Source organism: Erythrolamprus reginae, chromosome Z, assembly GCF_031021105.1.
Source record: "Erythrolamprus reginae isolate rEryReg1 chromosome Z, rEryReg1.hap1, whole genome shotgun sequence".
NCBI lineage: Eukaryota > Metazoa > Chordata > Lepidosauria > Squamata > Dipsadidae > Erythrolamprus > Erythrolamprus reginae.
The window spans coordinates 9,592,813-9,616,360 of NC_091963.1; the positions used below are offsets into that span (position 1 = coordinate 9,592,813).

The window sequence follows — 23,548 nt, forward strand, 5'->3', positions numbered from 1 at the left end:
TATTGAACAGAGCGGAATTATTATGTTTTAATTACTGAACGTGAGTCTGACATTGTAGCCACAGATAGTGATTTATGCTCTCTATACAGAACAGCCTAAATAGGGAAAATTTCCTTTGTCCTTCCATGATAACTTCATTTTCTCTCTACTGAATTGTTCATTCGTGTGGCTTTACCAATTTTCCAAGAACAACTTTTATTCTTTAAATAAGATTCCCCAAATGTGTCATAAACTTCTAACGCCAAGCTGTTTATATAGAATTTAAATAGTAGAAAATTAATAGCTGATGAAAAAGTACTTAATTTCTGTACCAACGAAAGCTATACTAATATAATCTATTGTTTCCTTTTGGATTGCCTAATTTGACTATATTTGTCCAATATGTTTTACATTTTTTACAATATATTATTTCATAAGCACTTACTAAATGAGCACAGGAGAAAAAAAATTCCTTTTTTTCTCCATAACCACTTTCCACTATCTAGTCTATTGATGTCCTTTATTTTACAATGTAGAAATCTAAATGTCTCAATAGATCTCTATGCTTTCAACAATCAATAACATTACTCTTACACAACTGTTTGGCAAAATGTTTTACAAAAATCTTGAAGAACATTATATGAGTACAGTGATCCCTCGATTATCGCGAGGGTTCCGTTCCAAGACCCCTCGCGATAATCGATTTTTCGCGATATAGTGGTGCGGAAGTAAAAACACCATCTGCGCATGCGCGCCCCTTTTTTTTCCATGGCCGCACATGCGCAGATGGTGTTTTTACTTCCGCACCTGGGAAGACCCAGGGAAGGTTCCTTCGGCCGCCCAGCAGCTGATCTGCTCGGCAGCGCCGCAACAGCGAGGAGCCGAAGATCCGGGTTTCCCCGCCGCCCACGCAAAGGGGAAACCCGGATCTTCGGCTCCTCGCTGCTGCGGTGCTGCCGAGCAGATCAGCTGCTGGGCGGCCGAAGGAACCTTCCCTGGGTCTTCCCCGCCGCCCATGCGCCGCTCGAGAGCAAGAGGGGGAGAGATAGAGAAAGAGAGAGAAGGAAAGAAAGAGATGAGAGAGGGAGTGTGAGAGAGGAAAAAGCAAGATAGAGAAAGAGAGAGAGAAAGAAAGATGAGAAAGGAAGAGAGTGACGTCATCGGGTGGGAAAATATTTTTAATTAATATTTTTTGAAAAATTGCGATATAGCGTTTCGCGAAGATCGAGATCGCGAAAATCGAGGGATCACTGTATTTATTAGAAGTTATAACAATTACCTAAATTAAGTAAATATTATTATAGTTGCCTTATATTATCTGTAATCCAGAAATAAACCAAGCTATGGTAATGTTTTACCATCTGTTTCTTAATTTTGCATTGTTAATTTTACATTCCACTCTAATAGTTGCTTCTCTTGTAATACAGATTATTAAATGGTAGAAATCATAGATGATCAATTTTAAATGGTTTATTCAGAGAACACTGTTCAAATATGTTGTTAAATGTACCAAATGATTATTCTCTTCCATGATTCTTACCCATTTATACAAATACTGTATATTTATACTTTTTGTTATTTATCAATTTTTGCTACCAATACCATGTGATATTCACTAATGGTTCAAAATAAAATTTGAGATTTCTTAAAGGCACTTTCATATAAATGCTCCTGCAATACACTTTTAGTATCTTTAATATATTTGAAACATTATGATATGTAATTTAGTTTGCTTCTATATATTTCAGTTTTCTAAAGTAAAAACGAGTAAACTGCATTAAGAATGTTCCATGCATCAACTATTCTGTACATATGTGGTTTTTAAATAAAAAACAACAACAACCCTTTAGGTAGTCCTCATTTAATGAATGGTCACTTAACAATTATTCAAAGTTACAACAGATCCAAAAGAAAATACTTATGACCTGGATTTGAAGTTCTGGCAACTACCATGGTCATGTGATGGCATTTTGGTGCTCAATAATGCCTTGTGGTCATGTGAACATGATTTTTAATGCGTTTTGCCAGAAATTGATGATTAATTGGGCAAAACCGCCCATTGCAAACAATGAATTCATTTCTATGTTCATTTAACAACTGCAGCATTCACTTTTTAACCACTGCATCCACTTAAAGATTGCTGCAAAAAAAATGTCATAAAATTAGGTTGGACATGGAATGACCCATTTAACAACCGTTGTGACTTATGGGGTCAATTGGAGTCATAAGTTGAAGAGTTTTTATAAAAACATTTTCTGTAATGTGCACATCATTAAACAGTATAATATTGTACTATGTAACTGTAAAACTGTTAAACAGCATAAGATTCAGAGAGGGGGTAGAGTGGGTAGGTAGGTTGATCATGGTCACTAGAAGTTTTTAAACAGACATCTAATTTATAATGTGGATAGCTGTCAAAATGGAAATAAGGATGAAGAAAATCTTCAACAAAGAACAAAAACATGGGCATAATCAAATGAAAATAGACAATCTAATAGCATTTCAGGTTTTAATGTTCATAACACATATTTTTCATTGAGCTCTGGAACGAAAAGATAAGCAGCGCAACTCTTTCAACATGATGAAATACAATTAGACCATATAATGTTTTAATAAATCAGTGGACAAATTGGGATTTTTAGTACAATGGAACAGGTCAACAATCTAAAGTGTTCTGTTATTATAACAAGGCTAACTGTGACAAAACCAAGCTCAAACAGGAACACTTGCAGCAAGCAAGCATATAATGCTGGGGAATGGATTCTACTTGAAAATTTGTTAGATGAGCTGGAAGGGGGGGAAATCAGTCTGAAGCTCCATATTAAAAACAAATATAAAACTTGGAGTGGGGTGAGGCAAGGGATGGAAATCAATCGAAAAATCCCTGTTCTGCCAATTTTGATGATTAAGAAAATGAAGTACAATCTTTTTTACTTAATGGATAGACAAACTCTGAACTTGGTGCCTGGAGATGTGATGATGGCCACCAACTGAAATGATTTTAACAGGAGATTACTATAGACGATTCACAGATTACCAGAATATCCAACAAGCATCTTCTTATGTTCTTATAAAATTCAGTTCATTTTATCAAATGCTAATTTTTTATTAAAAATTCTTGGTTTCATGGTATTAACCTTTTAACATTGATAATAATCATGTAAAAATCAATGTAAATAATGTGACATTTAGTTTTTATACTTTTAATAATTTATGCATTATGCTTTTAATCCTCCCAATAGCAATTTACAAGATGGATATAAAAATTAAAAGAATAAAACATATAATCACAAAGCAAAAGCAGAATACATAACACCTGTCATACTTACATTATGATTCTTAATTCTCAAAGTTAAAACTAGACAAATTTAAATGCGTAAGAAGAGAATTGTGTCTTTCTGGTAGTAAAAAAGATAAAATGTTTGTGTCAGGAAATCTTTTTTACAGGAGATATTCTATGCACAGGAGTTAATTTACTGAATCTTGTGGGACATATGGACAAAGAACTTCAAGAAGACATATACTTCAGGAAATACATAAATAAATGAGTCCTGTGGTATGTAAATTCTTTGACACTATAATTCTCAGTCCAATTTAAAAGCCAACAAAGAGAAGCATTAGTTAGTAATTCATCGTTAAACAGCTGTTTCTCCTAGGTTTTGAAAGACCAAAAAGAAAAAACCCTTTGAATACTGGGATGAAATAAATCCCATATAAAAGGTATTCAATAAAATATTCAAGTTAAAGCACCCATGGTTATGTTCATAGCAAAGAGTGAGAGAAGCATAATAGTTTGCCTCCAAAGGCTATATTTCTTAATTACTTTAGACATAGAAGATATAGCATTATTACATCTCTGAATTGTCCAATTAAAAAAGTGAACAAAATAGATTGAATTAGCATGCAGAACTCAAGGAGTTTGACATTTTTGTAGCAGATAAAATAAATGAGCTGCCAATGTTAATGCAGATCAAATAAAATAAAGAAAATAGGATTTTGGCCACCTTATGCCGAAATGCAGATCTTGGCTTTCATTTCAATTTCATCTGCTTTTCAAGCATTTTGTTCTTTTTTCTTTTTGTATAATGACTCTCTGACCTATCTTTATTATATTATATACTATATTATATATCACATCACATTATTACAAATATCAGATGGAAAACGACAGTGGTGTTGTTTTTTTTAAGTAGAAAAAATAATTTTTTTCTTTGATGAAAGTGTCTTTGAAAATAGTAAATGTAATTAAACTAACAGACCAGACTCTGTGGGAAGGTGGACTGGTTTATGTATAAGGACAATCATTATGGATTTTACAAAATGAGACTGCATGAGATTAATATGAGTTAGGCAGTCTGGTTGTGACCAAAGAGAGCCAAATGGAACTAAAAGAAGCCTGACTTTTATTCTCACATAGTAGTAACTGACATATTTTCATGTTCTCACCATGGCAACCACAAGAAAAATTACAAAACTGGGAGAAGGACCCAGGGGTTCATTAGAATAACTTATTGATAAGGGTATTTTATCACATTTATTGCAGGAATGGTTTGAATAATTTGATAAAAAGATGGATGCAACAATTAAGAAATGCAAGAAGGATTTTCAGAGGTTAAAAAAACATTTTAAAGTAGTTTTAAAAGTTTGGAAAATCAGTAGGGTAAGGGTCTGCAGATTTACAACAAATTACTGAGTTTTGGAAAGTAAAACAGAAATGATAAATGGGGAGAGAGAGAAGGAGCTGGACAATTTGCTATTATTAGAATTGGGGGGGGGGGGAGATTTTGTTTAAAATTTTAAAAAATTCCAAAAGAACCTGGAGAAGACATTACAGAAAAGGTTGTTAAGTCTTTGCCTGAATTTCAGGAATTGGAAGGAAGATTGACTCTAAGTGGGCTGGACTTTGATCTCTTGCAGACACAAAGTGACTTTAAATTGATGAGCCCTCCTTTGGCTTCAGCCTGATCATTTCCTTCATCTGATTACTTGTTTGTCTTCTTCTGAAAAAGTGTACAAAGACATCTATTCCAATGTTTCTTAATTTTGCAAAACCTGCACTGATCCTAGAGGCTTATGAAATATTGTACAGAAACAATTTGCAAACTGAATTGTAGAATGACAAGAAACATCTTGAGAGAGAGAATACATTCAGGAACTGACTGCTCTGCAAAGTGAAGCATGACAGGTGAGGCTGAAATAGGTTACAAAAGAAGAATATTGTATGGAGTAAGATTGTATAGCCTAGAAATAGCAAAAATGGTGTATATGGGGAAGGACACAGACATAGATGCCCTGAATCGTCTCGAGAAGAGTGGCATAAAAATATAATAAATGAATGAATGAATGAATGAATGAATGAATGAATGAATGAATGAATGAATGAATGAATGAGTTGGTAAATGATTAAACCATTGCACTAATTCTTCCATATTTTATTTTGGGTCATATATAAAATACAGAGTTCTACCTAAAGAAAAAAGTGCTAAAGGAATAGCCAGGTTTGAGAAAAGATTAGAAACATATTATTAGTTACAAAAATAAAAAAATGGATTTACTTTTCTTCCCTGACTACTACCTCACTACTTTGCTCAGTGATAGTAGAAATTATATCTGAATGTTTAACGCATAAAAGGCTAATGAATGTACCAGAATAATGATTATTCATCTGAGAAAATTCTGCAAGGAACAAGAAGCTACTTAAACAAGTCATTTGGACAAACAACTTCATTTAAAAGAGGAAAAGTGTGAAATAGGGATGCACATTGTCCTTAAATGAGTTTTACTTCTTCAGCAAATATCATTTGCTTAACAGCAGGACTGAAAGTGATGAAGCTTTGGAGGCAGAAATATTAACAATTTCAGATACGCAAACATCACTTTATTATCAGAAGATTAAGGCAACTCAGAAGAGCTTATTGTAAATTAAAACGGGAAATGAAAAATCTTGGTTATAGTTAAATATTAAGAAGACAGAGATAATGTCAGCCAGCATGTAAGTGAACTTACAGTTGATGGTGAGGAAGTGACAGTTGTAAGCAGTTTTGTTTTCTTAGGTTTAATAAATAAAAATGTATGATAAAGAAGCATGATCCTAGGGAGAACGGCAATAACAAATGTAGACAAGATCATAAAGGATAAGGATATTTTCATCACAACAAAGATAAGGAAAATTAAAGCAATGCTCTAATGGAAATGTACAGTTTTTAAAAGTGAACACTGAAAAAGAAGAGAAAAAATTACTGTAAATTATGAATTTGCAGATTGTTATTCTGAGTATTAGATTGCAATAAGAGCCAATCAGCAGTCCAACTTGAATCACAATAACAATAACAAATTGATCTCCACTGAGTAACCAAAAACTATATTTTAGAAAGATAATAAGAATAATTGATGGATTAGAAATATTCTTATTTTTGGTAAACTTGGGGGAAGCAGAAAGGAAAACCAATGGATGGATGAACAAGATCAACAAGATTACTAAACAGAATCTGGAAGAGGTATTACTAGTTATCATGAAAATTTTTAACATACCGGTAGTCACAAGAGTTGAATTTAACTCAATTACACTTAATTAATTATAATTGCTTCAATACAGGTAATCTAATTTATTTTAGGCAAAATGGAAATATAGAATTTCCTAATGGATTTTGGAAATAAATCAATAAGGGAAAGTTCATTACCATTGCCTAATCTATTCACAATTTAACCTTAAAACCCTATTGTACCTTTCACGTTGTTTTCTCAATTTCTTAAAAAGTTATTTTTCAGAAGGATTCCATAAATAAATATGTTTTAAAACTTCTGCCAAGCAATTTATTACATAAGTTTCTTTACAACAATTGTTAACACTGAAATAAGCTTATTACTTAGAAATAATATTGAAACTGTTATTTCTATTCCTGTTGCATATGAATAATCAATTTGCTATAATATTATGTGTATGTATGTATAAAGTGATTAGAATTAGGATTTCATTTTATTTTCAATTGTTTGCAAACATTTAAGTAAACTTCCTTCTTCAAAATATTTACCCATTATTATTCTATTTCTTTTAAAAACTATTTGTAACTATAAGTAATTAAAGAAAATTAGTTTTCCTTCAGTATAGTTATTTTCTTGCATAGCTAATTTGATTGCTTATAACTTTCCACAGCTGTTAATTCACATATGCTAATTAATAAAACAAATTGTAATATATGTCACTCACTGCATAATATCAGGAGACAAAATAGATACACTCTTGACATTTTTTAAATATTTGTTTTTAAAATCCAAATTGCACGTCTTACCATTAAAATTACTTGGGCATATCTTAATTTATAATTTACAATTTGTAAATGAAGCAAGACATACATTTATATCAAATAAATCACTTAAAATGACCTACCTTTACTAAGTCCATTTCTAAACTGCCCACAAAGTCTTACCTAAACAACAAATATAGCACTGCAGCTATCTGAGCTTCTTTTAAAGGAAAGCAAGAAAGATGTGATTGGTTGCTGTGGTGATGGATGTGACACAACTGTTTTAGTTCATCCTCTTGCCTGAATATATCCAGAGCAGAGAGGCTCACCAATTTCTTCTATAATTGGTTCCACTGTCACTAATCACTCTTATTGTTAGGAAATATTTCTAGCATTCATCTGGAATCTGCATTCTTATAACTTAAGGTCATTATTTTGTGATTGCAGTTTAAAATTATAAAGAAGAGGTTTTATTATCATTTTCTGAGTGACAAGCTCTAGCAAGGTTCAATCATTGCCAAACTACCATTAGCTGAACAGTTTCAAGAGAAAACACACATAGCATTTTCAGTCTTTCCAGGTAAGATTAAGTTTCCAGTTCTACTTCAATCTTATTGCTCTTCTTTGCACCAGTTTTTAGTTTCTCTTAATTCTCCTTAAATTGAAGTTCATTGAATTTGACACTTAATATAAGATCATGTTTCAGTAACACAGAATAAAATAAGATGTCCTCTTTCGACTATTTGGAAAATATCCTTTTATTGGTGAATTTGAAAAATTCAGATTTAACATTCACATCACAGTGTTGACTTATATTTAGGTTGTGATTTATTGTAATTCCAAGATCCATTTTTCCTTTGTTTGTCTGTTTTTCACATACTTCTTAACCATCCATCTCTCTCAGAGAGAGGCTGTGGGTGTAGGCAGTACAATTTAATCAATAAAATTAAGCATTAAAAATTGAATATTTTTATAAGAAGTTATATCTGTCCCATCTCTGTATCTTGATATCCATTACCGAGCCAAATATTCTCCATCTTAAACATATACAGTATAAATAAATGAATATGGAAAAGAGAATAAATCTGTATTTCTCTCTGCTAAGCCTCATTTAATTATTTTTAACGGGCTACTCTAAATCAACCAGAGTGTTTTCAGCTTTGTTTCTTCTAGACTATTAACTAACTCACTCGGTTTTCTGCAAATTTATAAGCATTCAATTCAAAACTTCATGAATCTACTGAAGAGCACTAGGCTCAGGACTGAGCTACAAGGCATCCCACGGCAATGTCTCTCCAGTGTGATATAAAATTACTGGTAAGTGCTCTCTGAATATATTTTCAAATCCGAAGAGAAGTCATACTTGGGTATTCACATCAAAATATCATAGAGTGTTCTACAAACTTTCAACACCACTGACAACACACTCACTCTCCAAAAAGACCTTGACTTTGTTTCAGATTGGTCCAACACCTGGCAACTTCAAATATCAACCAACAAATGCTCTACCCTCCACATCGGCAAAAAGAATCCAAACCACATATATGAACTGAATAAACAAATCCTCACTACCAACCAACACTCAGTAAAAGACCTTGGAATACTAATATCAAATGACCTAAGTGCTAAAGCCCACTGCAACAATATCGCCAAAAAGGCCTCCAAAGTTGTTAACCTGATCCTACGCAGCTTCTGCTCCGGCAATCTCACACTTCTGACTAGAGCCTACAAAACCTATGCCAGACCCATTCTCGAATACAGCTCATCTGTCTGGAACCCACATCATATCTCAGACATCAACACTCTCGAAAACGTCCAAAGATATTTCACCAGAAGAGCCCTCCACTCCTCCACTCGAAACAGAATACCCTACGAAAATAGACTAACTATCCTGGGCCTTGAAAGCCTAGAACTACGGCGCCTAAAACACGATCTGAGTATTGCTCACAAGATCATACGCTGCAACGTCCTTCCGGTCAACGACTACTTCAGCTTCAACAGCAACAACACAAGCGCACGCAACAGATTCAAACTTAATATTAATCGCTCCAAACTTGACTGTAAAAAATATGACTTTAACAATCGAGTTGTTGAAGCGTGGAACTCATTACCGGACTCAATAGTGTCAACCCCCAATCCCCTACACTTCTCCATTAAATTCTCCACGATTGAGCTCTCCAGATTCCTCAGAGGCCAGTAAGGGGCGTACATAAGAGCACTGATGTGCCTATCGTCCCCTGTCCAATTGTCTTTCCTTATCCCTTTTATCTTATATATTCTCTCCTCTATATATATTCTCTTCCTATCTACTTCTCTTCTTTTTTACTCCCTATCTGTATACATATTACCTAATATCTATTCTCTTTCATATGTATTGTATATTGGACAAAGAATAAATAAATAAATAAATAAAACTGCTTAGGTAAAGTCAAGGTATATTAGGTCCGTTTCATTTCAAAATTCTAATAAAATTAATTTATTAATCAGATAAGCCTTTCTCTTCATAAATTTTGGGGAGGATCGGGCGAGTTTTCAGAGGTGTGATGAAGTGAAATTTGTTTTTATTAATTCTGTTACATCTATGTACTCGTCTAGATCCAAGTCTGGATTTAAATGTTTCCTCATCAATTAATGAAAATGAATATATAAAAGTTTTATGATAATATATTAATTCTAGGAATTCACAAAACAACTTTGATAGTATATAAAAGAAGATTACTGTGGAATTCACCTGGAATACAGATTATTTTATGAACCTTTAACAGACCTAAAGGTTTTTGTATCTCTATTTTTCTGCATTTTTTCTCAACTTCACCACTCTGTCTTTTCTTTGAGCATTTAGGCTCAAAGCAAAGTATTCTATTTTTTTATTTTATTCAGCATCAATACTCTCTTTGAAAGTTCTTTGTAGGAACAGCCTCTCTTCTTCCATTCTAAAACAGACATACAAATGTAGAGTTCAAGAAAGGGTCTTTTTCTACATCACTGAAGAACCAATGAAAATTCTTACAAGCCTTTCTTTGCTACCCTGCTTCACTGCCAAGAGTGTATTGATATGGAATATTTCTAACAGGATTTTCTTTTGATGGTTTTATGCGAAACTAAGGGGGAGCATTTCGGTAACGGGAAAACAGAAGGTTGCTAAAAAAGAAGTTATTTCTCGGCATATACTACCAGAAAGCTTTGCAATGAAAGTATTCCATATTGTTGGTACCTCTAAAACAAGCTAGAAAACATGGCCATAGAATCAAACTTGGAATACAGTGTTCCCTCGATTTTCGCGGGGGATGCGTTCCGAGACTGCCCGCGAAAGTCGAATTTCCGCAAAGTAGAGAGGCGGAAGTAAATACACTATTTTTGGCTATGAACAGTATCACAAACCTTCCCTTAACACTTTAAACCCCTAAAGTGCAATTTCCCATTCCCTTAGCAACCATTTAGATCATTACTCACCAGGTTTATTTATTAAAGTTTATTAAAAAAATTTTATTAAAGTCAGATGAAAGTTTGGCGATGACATATGACGTCATCGGGCGGGATAAACCGTGGTATAGGGAAAAAACCCGCAAAGTATTTTTTAATTAATATTTTTGAAAAACCGTGGTATAGACTTTTCGCGAAGTTCAAACCGGCGAAAATCGAGGGAACACTGTAATAAAAAAAGTTCCAAAGATTGCAATGATAAATTTGTCATGTGAAATACGTCATCATTCATTAAGAGATAACTTATTAAAAAGTAAATGGAAATTAGAATAAGCTTGACAGTAGAATTACATTATTTATCATATAATTTCTGAAGGAACATAATCAGCTAGATTCTGGCAATTTAGCTTCATGTACTATTCAATCTAATGCATGCCTTTTTAACTGAGTCCCCAATATAGAAACAGTGCTCAATTTGGACTCCATTAGAAAGGAACTATAAGGACTATAAGGCAAAACAAGTTATTTACAAGGTGAAGATGCAAGTTATGTATTGTCAAAGAAAAATTCTAATAACTAAAGAACTAGATGAAGTATTAATTTTCTTTATTAATAAGTCATATTTAAAATACACATATAATGTTTCAATAAGCATTTTTGAATGGTAAAAACATCTGCTAAATCCCTGGCATCAGGTGGTTGAATTATCCCCCCCCCCCCAAAAAAAAAAAAACCATCCCAGCTTTAGATGCAATTTGCAAATTTGTACTGGGAGAAAAAGAATGATACTCTACTGACATTTCAACACTAAATGGAAAACAACAGTATTTTAAGTCATTTTTCAAACTCTTTCAAATTGGATTGCAATGGAATGACTACTTATTGTGGCTGGCATGAGCACAGTATCTATCTCAAAAAAACAGAGCAGGCTGAAAAACTCCAGACAAAAGCCATAATAAAATTATTCAATTCTAATTTTAAAATATAGTGATACCTCGTCTTACAAACGCCTCGTTATAGAAATTTTTCGAGATACAAACCCGGGGTTTAAGATTTTTTTTGCCTCTTCTTACAAACTATTTTCACCTTACAAACCCACCGCCACCGCTGGGATGCCCCACCTCCGTATTTCCGTTGCCAGCGAAGCACCCGTTTTTGCACTGCTGGGATTCCTCGAGACTCTCAGTGAAATCGTAGCATCGCAAAAACACAGAGGTCCGGGGGTGGGGTTTCGAGGACTTCCATGTTTTTGCGATGCTGCGATTTCACTGATGCTACCTTCGCTGGGAAACCCCACCTCCGTACTTCCGTTGCCAGCGAAGCGCTCGTTTTTGCAATGCTGGGGTTCCCCTGCTGGGATTCCCCTGCAGCATCGCAAAAACACAGAAGTCCGGAGGTGGGGTTTCCTATGGAGGGGAACCTCAGGGGAATCCCAGCAGCGCAAAAACGGGCGCTTCGGCTGGCAAAAGGGGTGAATTTTGGGCTTGCATGCATTACTCGCTTTTCTATTGATTCCTATGGGAAACATTGTTTCGTCTTACAAACTTTTCACCTTAAGAACCTTGTCCCGGAACCAATTAAGTTTGTAAGACAAGGTATCACTGTATAATATAACTTAGGGGTCTCCAAACTTGGCAAAACTGGCTAAGGAATTCTAGGAATTGAAGCGCCCAAGTCTAAAAGTTGCCAAGGTTGGAGATCCCTGGTATAGGTAGTCTTCACCTAACGGTCATACTGCATAACAGAAGCAATCCAGACACTTCCTCTTGCCATCATCAAATGGAAATTGTAGATCATTAAGCAAAGAGCTCCTTGCATCTTCCATGCAACTTCCAATAAGCAAAGTCAATGAACAAGGCAGAAGGAAGTGACACATCCCAGGCAGTTCACAAGCAGGCCAGTGGGCAGGTAAGAGGCCGCTGGTGGGTGGGGAGGTTAAAGACCTTCCCTCTGGATTTTCCATTGGCTGGTGAAAAGCCAGAAGGAAAGAGAATAAATGGCAGCAACTATTGTACGTGTAAGTCTATTGCAAAGCATCCAGAGTGTGACTATGTGACCATAGCTGTGCTGTTCTGGCCAGAGTTTTGAGGATTTTGACTGATTCTGAATTTAGAGGATCAGTCATAAGTACCATTTGTTCAGTGCCATTGCAAATTGAACTGAACAAAATGTTGTTAACCAAGGACTACTTGCAGTTGAATTGCTATTAAAGTGAGGATTGAAAGCTCAAGTTGACCTGAAGGCTACATAAAATCATTTCTCATTAGACCAAGGGTTATAACAATGAAGACAGCGAGATTAAAGTTACTAACTTTTAATGTTTTAATCAATTGTCGGTGACCTTCCAGATATTCCTGAACTGTACCTCCCAAACAGCTTCAAACAGCCTGACCAAGAATGAAAGATGCAGCGCCTTTAGAACTACTTGTTGCCTACTGAAGTTAGACAGCCTGTTAAAGGGGAGCTTCAATCAACTTTCCAATCTTTTGTAGAAGCAAAAATGGAGCAAGTGCAGAACTGCTTTCTCATATCCATCCTTTGATATGACTGTATGCAAACGTTGTTGCATCTCACAGTTCCTATATCCTTAGTCCCAAAAGTAGCCCCAAAGAGCTCTCTTCCCAATTCTTGTACCTGTCCATTTGTCTATTCCCTCTGACCTATATCAAGGTCTCATTTTACCAAGACAGGGATAATTCCTGCTCACTACTTCCATGGTCCCAGGGTGAGGAACAGCCAAATATGAAAGCGTTGCACATTTCAACTGCTTGATCTTTTTTTCTTCTCTTTTCGGGAAGAAAAGGGACTCCTCCACATGATGGATTTGTTCTATTAAAGGGCAAGAGTGAAATGCATGAAGAAGGGAAACCAAAGAATGGAGTTCTTAGTTCGTTACTGTGCTCTCCTTCACAAGGAGGAGATGGAGGACAGCTTAAAAAAAATCTCCAGCAACTTGGGCAACTAGTGTATGGGTTATGTCGCTGCCAACTCAACACTTGAAAAAAGATGAAATGCTACTGTTGTATTTCAAGGAGGCTTAACTTAGAATGGTTCTGTGTTTCAGTGTAGGATAAATTCTTTGTGGAACATTTTTGTCTTTTTAATTAATGTAGGGATAATAAAGGCGAGGTTTATCATGAGTGCAATGATGAATACTTAGAGCATAAATAGAAGCATTCTTCACTTGTTGAAGACTTTCTTCAAAGGCAATCTGACAGAATTCATGGATAATAAGGAAAAAATAAGGATATTAAGACATGGAAGATCCCAGGACGTTCATAGCAATATAACCTGGCAAGCCCTAAAGGCAGACTTCACTGCAATCAAAGCAACCTTTTGGTTAATCTACAGCAGTTCAATAAGAATAAAACTAATCTCAAAGAGTATAATGGTTATTCAAATAAAGTTCTTGTGCATTTGACATAATGAACAGAAAGTTCCCTCATATGAAGCCAAGCGCAAATTCTTTTAATTTTCCCTCTAGGGAAATAAATACATCAGTTCTTAATTATTTCAAATTTTAATCAATTATCAATAATTGCAGGAGAAGTTAGCCACAGCTTTTATTTTGGAGCTGTTTTTGGTTATTGTTTTTTTTTCATTTGAGAGGGGAAACTTGTATGTTTATGATCTCAGAATTTCTTAAACATCAGAAGTGGGTTTTTTGTTCCATCTATTGAGCCACCAAAATTGGCAGAGATGCAGTACCCGAGAAAGAACATTATGAGAAAGTAAAGAACGCCTGGTTCTCTGTACTTTGCCAAGAAAAAAGCAATTGCAGGTAGCTTTATTTCCAGAAAAGGAAAGAAAGGGAAAAAAATCCTGTGCTACCTTCCTAGAAACTGCAGTAATTAGAAGAAGAAGCATTTTCAACTCTATTAGAGTTAATTTAGTGTTGTGATTCAGCCTGAGGCTCCTCAGGGACCGGCTGGATCTCTGCCGGATCCATGCCCAGAGGAGGAGGACAGTGAACAGGAGGGGGAGAACCAGGCAGACGGGGGAGAGGAACGTCAGGAAGAGGAGGAGGGAGAGCAGCCTGAGACCCCCCTGGGGGGGGGCTCTCCCCAGCGAGTAGCCTGGAGTCATTGGATTAAGACGCACAGGCTATAATAGACATGAGGAAGCAACCTGCAGCTCAAAGACGGGGCCAATTAGAAAGGTATTTCCATTCCTGAATTGGCAACAGCTGGGTTTGGGTGTGGTTCTCCTCAGCAGGGTTGAAAAGGCAGGCCCGCCCTTACAGTCTTGTGGAGAGTTATCAACTAGGAGTCCTGTGACCTTGCTTTGATTCTTGGCTTCTCTGATCTTGGCTTGTGGCCTAGAAGTCTGGAAGACTTGGGGGAGGCGTGGGTTTTATTATCTCCAGCGTTGTTTTTGCCAGCAAGAATCCTGTTTTATTGCCTGGCCTTCGTGAAATCTCTGTGAAGCTTCATAGTGTTCAGTTTTTGTTACCTGTGTTTGCTTTGAATTATATAAACTGCCTTTGCTTTTTACCAGTGTGTCTGGATACTCTTTTTGGTTGGTGTTGGCGTCTGTGGGGACCCAGACAGAACAATTTAGTATCTGCTTAAGCTGTTATTTTCTTTAGTACAGCTGAAAAACCTGAACATAAGCTACTAAAAATCCAAATTTATGAAAATGTGTGTTTTAGACACATAATTCATAAATATTAACAGAGAATATTAACAGAAAAAATGATACTCAGCTTTATGTCTCAGTCTGTGGTGAGATAAGTGATGTTGTGTCTTCTCTCTCACACTGCCCGGAGCCTGTTAGGGGCTGGATGGGGAGCAACAGGTTGAAACTAAATCCTGGCAAGACCGAGTAGCTCTGGGTTTGGGGTTCTTTGGCCCAGAAAGAATTTCCTTGGATGAGATAGCACTACCCCAAACAGACCCTATGCATAATATGGGGGTTCTCCCAGACTCATGACTCCTGCTCGAAGAGCAAGTAGCGGTTGTGGCCAGGAGGGCTTTTGCGCAACTGTGGTTGTGCGCCAGTTACGCCCTTTCCTGGACCAACAATGCCTACTCACGGTCACTCATGCCCTACTCACTTCCCATCTTCCCTATTGAAACACGCTCTATATGGGGCTGTCCCTGAACAGCATCCAGAAGCTCCAGTTTATGCAAAATGCTGCAGCTCACATGGTTTTGTGCAGATCCTGGTGTGCACATATATCACCTCTCCTGCGGGAGCTGCATTGGTTGCCAATTTGCCTCTGGGTGCAATTCGAGGTGCTGATTGTCACCTTTAAAGTCCTTCATGGTTTGGGACCATATTATCTGAAGGACCATCTCTACCTAATCCACCAAAACAGGAAGGCAAAGAATGTTGCAGGTCCCATTAATTGATTATATGATTCTCTCTTTTATTAGTTTTATTGTTTTTTATATGAGGTTTTTATATTCTTGTAAGCCGCATTGAATTGTCATGTGCAAACAGGTGGCAATAAAAATTTCCAAAAATAAATAATGCTTCTAGCTTGCCTTATAAAAGTGGTCATAAAATTAGAGAAATGTTACCAAGAACCATCAACAAAAGCCCTGAACAAACTTTAGAGCTCAACTTTTCTTTGCTATTTTATTAAAATTCTTACAGCAACTTAAAGTCATTTTCAGCCTTATCTGATAAACATATAAACATACAAAAGTTATGGCAGAAAAAGATCCAGTGGTCCATAGAATCAGCCCCTCAAGGATTTGATGATCCTTCAAACTATAATTGTATTTTTTAAAATTTTGTTGGATGATGGGCGTGTTTATTTCAAGCATTTTTAAATCCACACAAATGACTGACCCATCCCAGCTTGCAGGACAGACTGGCAGGTAGGAGAAGGAATGTCTCTATGTGAGTGATAAGGATCGTGTTCACACGATTCTATTTGCGTCAATGGCGGGACGTACACCTCTCACTTGCGTAAGTGGAGTTGCTCGCCCATCTCTTGCATTGCTCTGTTTTGAACAGGCCACAGCCTGGTATTGCCTAGGGCTACAGCCTAGGCCACCTTTAAGATATTTTTTGGTTTCAATCATGTCCCCACTTTTCCTTCTATCCTCCAGGCTGTACATATTCAGTTCCTCCAATCTCTCTCAGATCTTAGGCCAAGGTCTCTGTTGCCTGTCTCTGGACTCATTCAATCTTATCCATATTTTTGTTTAAGTAAGATTTCAATAACCAGACACAGTATTCCAAATGGGGTCTGAGTAAAGCTGTTTACAGTTTAGATTAGGACTTCCTTAAATAAATATGTAACTCAACTCAATGACCATACTGTATTTCCATTTTCAAATCTACCATGACCTCCCTACCTTCCTTCCTTTCCTTCCTTCCTCCCTCCCTCCCTCAGCTATGAAACGAACACATGAAACAACAGCATGCTCATTATACTTGTACACACCATTTAATTTTTAAAGAACAAATTAAACATTATCTTGTCATCTTTAAATCTTATTACTTGAAGAAAGCATATTTTTGTTTTCGCAAAAATGGGGACCACCACAAATAAAGAATGTCTTTATCCTTGATCCCAATAGCTTACTGCTAACAAGTGTAATAACCTTAAGTTCTTGCAACAGCAGAATTGCCATGCCAAAGTGTGGCTTCTCCATATTGAACCAGTGTCCACTTCCAAATCATTTCCAAAACAGCCTCACTTAAGAAAAGATTAAAACTGTGTAATCCAGTCCAACTGTGTTGGTGATCAAAATGTGAATTACCATTACAAGGTAATTCAAATAAAGGCAAGATCATATATTAAAAGCATTGACATAAAAAATAAATATATACCGGTAATCTAATTTGAAATCACCATCTTGCAAACAAACTAAAAATACTATAAATGCAAGGATGCCATAGGTTTGCCTTTTTTAAACAGCAATCTCCATTTGCCATATGATAAACTAATCATTAGTGACTTTCATAAGCAAGGCATAATTTAAATGATGTTACATTTAGCCAATTCATTGACAAAAAAACTACATACATTTCAAACAGATTTTAAATTTTATAGATAACAATAAACATTAGCTTAATTAAACCTTTAAAAAATTTAGTGGGGCGGGTGACTTTTTTAAAAAGAGGGTATGCTTTCTTTAAACAGATGTGTATAGGTAATACTCAATTACAACAACAATTGGGACTATAATTTCTATTGCTAGGTAAGGCGCTTGAGTGGGTTTTACTCAATTTTATGATCTTTTTGCCACAGTTATTAACTAAATCAGTGGAGTTAGCAAGTGAATTGTGATTGTTAGGTGAATCAGGCTTCTTTCACTGACTATGTTGGAAGACGGCTAGAAAGGTTGCAATTGAATCCAGGATGCTGTAACCATTGTAAATACATGCTGGTTGCCAAGCACCCAAATTTTGGTCACATGGCCATGGGGATGCTGTGAAATTATAAGTACAAGGACTGCTTGTAAGTCACATTTTTGTATTTCTTTCAGTAACTTTAAATTATTGCTAAATAAAAGGTTGTTAAGTTGAGACGTAGTTGGATGCAAAGTAGGAAAGGTGGTTTGGTTCTGGCATGGCCATGTTTATTAAATTATGTTTTCCTTAGAGAAAACGTACTGAACGCATATGGTATACCACTATAAACTAGAGTTCTTTTGCTGCTGCTAAAATGCATGTTTCAACTAAACATGAAAAACATTATTGTTTTATCCAAAAGAATATTATTCATATGCAAATAAGGGCATTAATCAAAACATATTTTCTGGTACCTTTTTCATGAGGTGGGATATCCATTAATATGCAGAGGGATTTATAACTGGGGGGGGGGTGGTATCTAAATTATTAGAAAGGTGTAAAACAGTACTCTAAAATCCAAACATGGCCTAGAAGAGCAACTTAAATAGAGAATAAATGTTGCTGTTATATATGATACGACATGAATTTTCTTCCTACCTTAAAGATATGAACATTAAATTGCCCATAATGTTTCCAAATTTTATACTGCATGTTCAACACTTCCATGGCACATCTAATCCTAGCTACATTTTTATATAATTTATAAAACAGGCACTAACCATATTAGGAAACTAAGAATTAGCATCCCATAATTGCATTAAAAAACATCCTCCCCCAGCAAAAAATAAAAAATAAAAAAATCCCAAAGTCAATTAAAAAGCATGTTATGAAAATAATATTTTCTATGTTCTGACCTCACGAAATGTCCCTCCCATTAGTACCAATATAAAGTTACCATGTACACCATTTAAATTTATCCTTAGAAGATATTTTATCCTCTCCAATTCCTCCAACCTTAGTAGTCTTTATGTTATCTTACCAGAATATCACATATACCTTAATTTATACATTTAAAAGAACACATAAATCTATTTATTCCAACTGTGTTCACATTTACCTAAAATCAATATATTTAAAATTGATTGATTTACTGGGCCAAAATCTTTACAGCAAATTTAAATATAGAAATTACTTAAAGGTCTTATTTTAAAAAATCCTCCTTGCTTGCAAGTCTGGGAAATGGGATAAAAGCTGATTACTTAGTTATCTGGAGGCTGAAATTTCCTAGTGAAATGTGCTACCTCCCACTTTATTTTTATTGATTTCATCATAGAAATGAATAACTGAAAAACATATTTCATATGTATTTTGCAGTAACCTGCAAATTGCCATCACTGGATCCCATAACGTTTTCAGCATTTATGACACAGAATTTAGATTTTACTATATTCTAGAAAATATATAACCTTAGTTATTTTCAAACTCACTTTTGTGCTCCCTGAGACAACAGCTTTGTCCACGTTCGCTGGCAGCTGCTCTTCTGTCTGGCAAACTTCCAGTGACCATTCCGCACAGCGGTGATGAGCCCAACAATAGCCTAACACATGATGTTAGCAAATTAATCAATTAGTTTGGCCCCTTTTTGCCAAGTAATATCTAACTTTCAGCTTCAAAGGGAATAGAAAAAGCACCAATGTATAACAGAAAGACAAATAGCATAACTTGATCCTATGAAATTTGGAATCTAATATTAAGGTCTTATGAGAATTTCTGTAAACTGAGGTCTCAGCAAATTCATAAGAATTCATACCCACATGTGTTACTACCATGTGACATGAAGAGGTTTCTGAATAATGTAGTAGAAGGCCCTAGTTATGGTACAACAAAGCTCTTTCTGCCTAATTAACTGGGTCATACCTAATCTGAACTTCTTTTTAAATTGAAAAGTAACCTGAAATATTACACCCATGTCTTTTTCTTAATACATTATCTTCATGTAAAAATGTCTAACTCTTCAGGTTAGCTTATTATTTCTTTGTCACCATGGAAAATGAATCTAAGAAGTTGTTGTTAAAGGCATCAGATATAAATTTTGTATTTTAATATGTAAACATTTATCTGTTGTGTTAATTTTGGGGATCAAAACCTAATTCAATTTATACCTGTTAAAAGTTCTGGACTTTCAGCCCACCATGCTCTATTAAAATAGGTAGCAGGATTAAAAAGAAGCCTTTTAAAGCCTAGGAGACCAGTCCAACTTGGACCAATGATAAAATATTTAAATACATACATATTTACATACAGTACATACATACATACATACATACATACATACATACATACATATCAAAAAAACTGTAACACAAATGAAACATTACAATGGATTAAACGGGGCAGTTTAAATTTTTAAATGGAAACTTTTACATAAATATTGTTGGTCCTCAGCATTTTGACCACAACTGGGACCGAATTTCCACCAATAAGCGCAGTGGTTCTTAAGAAAATCATACCTGATTTTATGATCTTTTTTGCCACGGTTGTTAAATGAATAGCTGCAGTTCTAAGAGAATGCCCAGTTATTAAATGGACCTGGATTCCCCACACTGACTCCGCTTGTCAGAAATCAGCTGGGAAGGTTGCCAATTGTGATCACATGACCATGGGATATTGCAAACTTTGTAAATACACCTCAATTGCTCAGTGTCCAAATTCTGACCATAGGGATATTGTGACAGTTGCCAAGTGCAAGGATTGGTTGTATATCCCTTTTTTTCCAGTACCGCTGTAACTTTGAATGTTCATTAAACAAACAGTTGTAAGTCAAGGACTACCTGTATTTCACAAGCTTCGTTAGAATCATAAGCTGGATATTGCAACATGTACTCATATTCAATCGTTAAAGCCTCATATGGCTACAATTATAGCAAAATAGTATTATTATTATTTCTTTTAAAAAAGAATGAAATTGTCCCCCGCCTCCAAAAAAGGCAGAAATAAATACAAATGAATGAATTAAATGTTGTCCAGTTAAGAATATGTGAAGAATATGTGAAGAATACCTGTTGGTTCAAATAAGGCTTGGACATCAATGTCATCTGGTAAGCCAACCATTCTAAGTTCATCCCAGACTTTGACTACCTGATCATCAGGAGTAGCTTCAATGCTTACACAGGTATAGGTTGTTATATTCTGTTCTCTGCATAGAATACAAGAAATGTTTATATAATTAAAGATGACATTTACAGGATGTGTTTTACATATTAACATAACAGTAAAATATTTTAGACAATAAAGAAATAATCATATTATTTTTAAAATCCATTTGGTTAAAGCATGATTGCACTTCTAATTAACTTGTTCATTTATTGTAAATTACCAACTTGTTTTTTATTCTCCCCAAAAATGCAGCCTTGGTTTATTCATGGGAGAGCTATAATTTTTATAATTTACTTGGTCCTTCATAAATGAAATGAACTTTATTCTGAGCAAACAGTCTCCTCTGTATACCTGTTAAAAGGATGATTTGGCTGGAAGAAAAAGGGCAACAGCATGGAATAAAGAGACAGAAAAGAAATAAGTGCTGTATTTTGCTATACCTTGGTGCACTAAATTATATTTCTGCTGCACAGCAGGCAACGTGAAATGGTAACTTCACTTAGCAGAAATCAATTTCATGTAGAATAAGAGACAATTTAGACCCCCCAGAACCAGCAAGTATTACCCCAACCCCATATTTGGCCAGAGAAGTGGTGCTGACTAAATTCTCCTAGGTCACATACTAACTTCAAGGGCAACTGCCTTGAAGCGAAATCAGTTTTTTCATGGCTTTCCTATGCCAGGTTAAACCAGCATGACAAGATGACAGAGAATGAAAGGGACATTTTCTTTGAACATGCTGTTGTCAACTCTTTGAGGTAGACCAAACTAGGAAACCAGAGCTATGGATTTATTTACTTTTCATGTTTTTGAAAGTCTTTTTTTTCTGGAAAGGGATTCGCTAAAACTCCAAGATCCCTCTTATAGTCATTGCTGTTAAGCCTGGTTTCACCCAGTTTATATGTGTGCTTTTGGTTTTTCTTATCTGAGAGTAGGACTTTACTTTACATTGAATTTCATTTTGTTAGATAGGGCCCAGTGTTCAAGACTATCAAGATCCATATGGATCTTGAGCCTATCTTGTAGGGTGTTAGCTATTCCTGCCAGCTTAATATCATCTTCAAATTTAGCAAGTTCCCCTTCTATTTCCTCATCTAAGTTGTTTATGAAAACGTTGAAGAATATTGAGCCTAGGATGGAATCTTGTGGTACCCCATTGCTTACTTTTGATGTGGACTTAAGATCCATTAAGGACTACTCGTTGAGTATGGTTTGTCAGCCAGTTAGGAATCCAAATGGTGATGAAGCTGTCTATTCCACTTTGTCTAGTTTGCAAAGAAGTAGGTTGTGATCTATTTGGGCAAATGCCTTGATGAAGTCTAAATATATTATGTCTACAGCATTTTGCCAGTCTACTAATTTAGTCACTGTGTTGAAGAATGATATAAGATTAGTTTGGCATGATCTGTTTTTAACAAACCCGTGCTGGCTGCTCTTAATGTTGGCAGATTTGTTTTTGTTTTGTTTTTTTAATTATTTTTTCTAGTACATTCCTGAATATTGATGTTAGGCTGATTGGTCTGTAGTTTCCTGGGTCTGTTTTTCCTCCTTTTTTGAAAATGGGTTCCAGGATTTTTGAAAGATGTAGTGCAGTGGTTCTGATATGACATCTACCAGCTCCTTTAAAACTCTGGGATGTAATCCATCCACTCCTAGTGATTTGCATTTATCATGATCTCTCTTTTTTTGGCTTAATTTGACTTTTGTTTCCAGTTTGTTTCTTACAGGGAGAGTTACAAGGTTAATATTGCCGCACGGCGCCTTTTCATCTCAGCTGCGGGTGGATTGAGCGCCTCACAAGGGAAAAAAGACCGCAGCCCAGACCGCTTTGGCACGGCGCAGCTCAGCTCGGCTCTCCTTTTTTCCGTACTGGGGCTGCGTGCTCCTCCCGAGGGGAGCCGGGCAGGAGAGATGGAAGCTTGACCGAGGCCAGGAAGGAGGAAAGAGGAAAATAAGCAGGGAGCGCAGATGCAGCAGCAGCAGCAGGGGATAAAAGGAGAACTGAGCCGAGACCAGTAATCCAGGAAGTGACTGCCACCGGTCATCTGGAGCTGCACACACAGCTTTATTTCTGCCAGTGGAACTGCGTTCCATCCCGTCCTGCCTGCTGCCCACCCCTGGTTATAAAGTAGAGCACCATGTAACTGGACCTGGACATTTTTGCAGCAGTTATTAGGTGAATAGTGTGTTTGTTAAATAAACTAATTGTTTGCAATTTTTTAAAATCAGAAATCAGAAGTAAACACCAGCTTGCAGCAAAACCACTGTAAATCGTGATTATGTTACTCCAGGAAACTACAAAGCCATAAATGAGGACCAGTTGCTGAATGTCCAAAATGCAGTCATATGACTTCAGGAGAGGGAGAGTGATGTGGGAATTTCAATATTGGATCATAAATATTTTGTGCAGGTCTGAAAAACTTTGAATGATCACTAAGTGATCAGCTGTAAATCAGGAACTACTTGTATAATGTACTAATAACAGAATCTTG

At 35.8% G+C, this 23,548-nt stretch overlaps 1 protein-coding gene across 16 annotated transcripts in view; it reads right to left on the bottom strand.

The window, feature by feature from the left end:
* Positions 1-23,548, bottom strand: part of KMT2C (lysine methyltransferase 2C) — a 197,775-nt gene that overhangs the window by 105,141 nt on the left and 69,086 nt on the right. For 15 of the 16 annotated variants that reach the window (XM_070767432.1, XM_070767443.1, XM_070767433.1 and 12 more), the window contains 2 exons: positions 20,960-21,096; positions 19,388-19,497 (listed from right to left, as the gene is read on the bottom strand). In XM_070767432.1, the coding sequence (XP_070623533.1) occupies positions 19,388-19,497; positions 20,960-21,096 (247 nt within the window). The remainder of the gene's footprint in view (positions 1-19,387; positions 19,498-20,959; positions 21,097-23,548) is intronic. The other variant, XM_070767444.1, reaches the window with a different exon arrangement.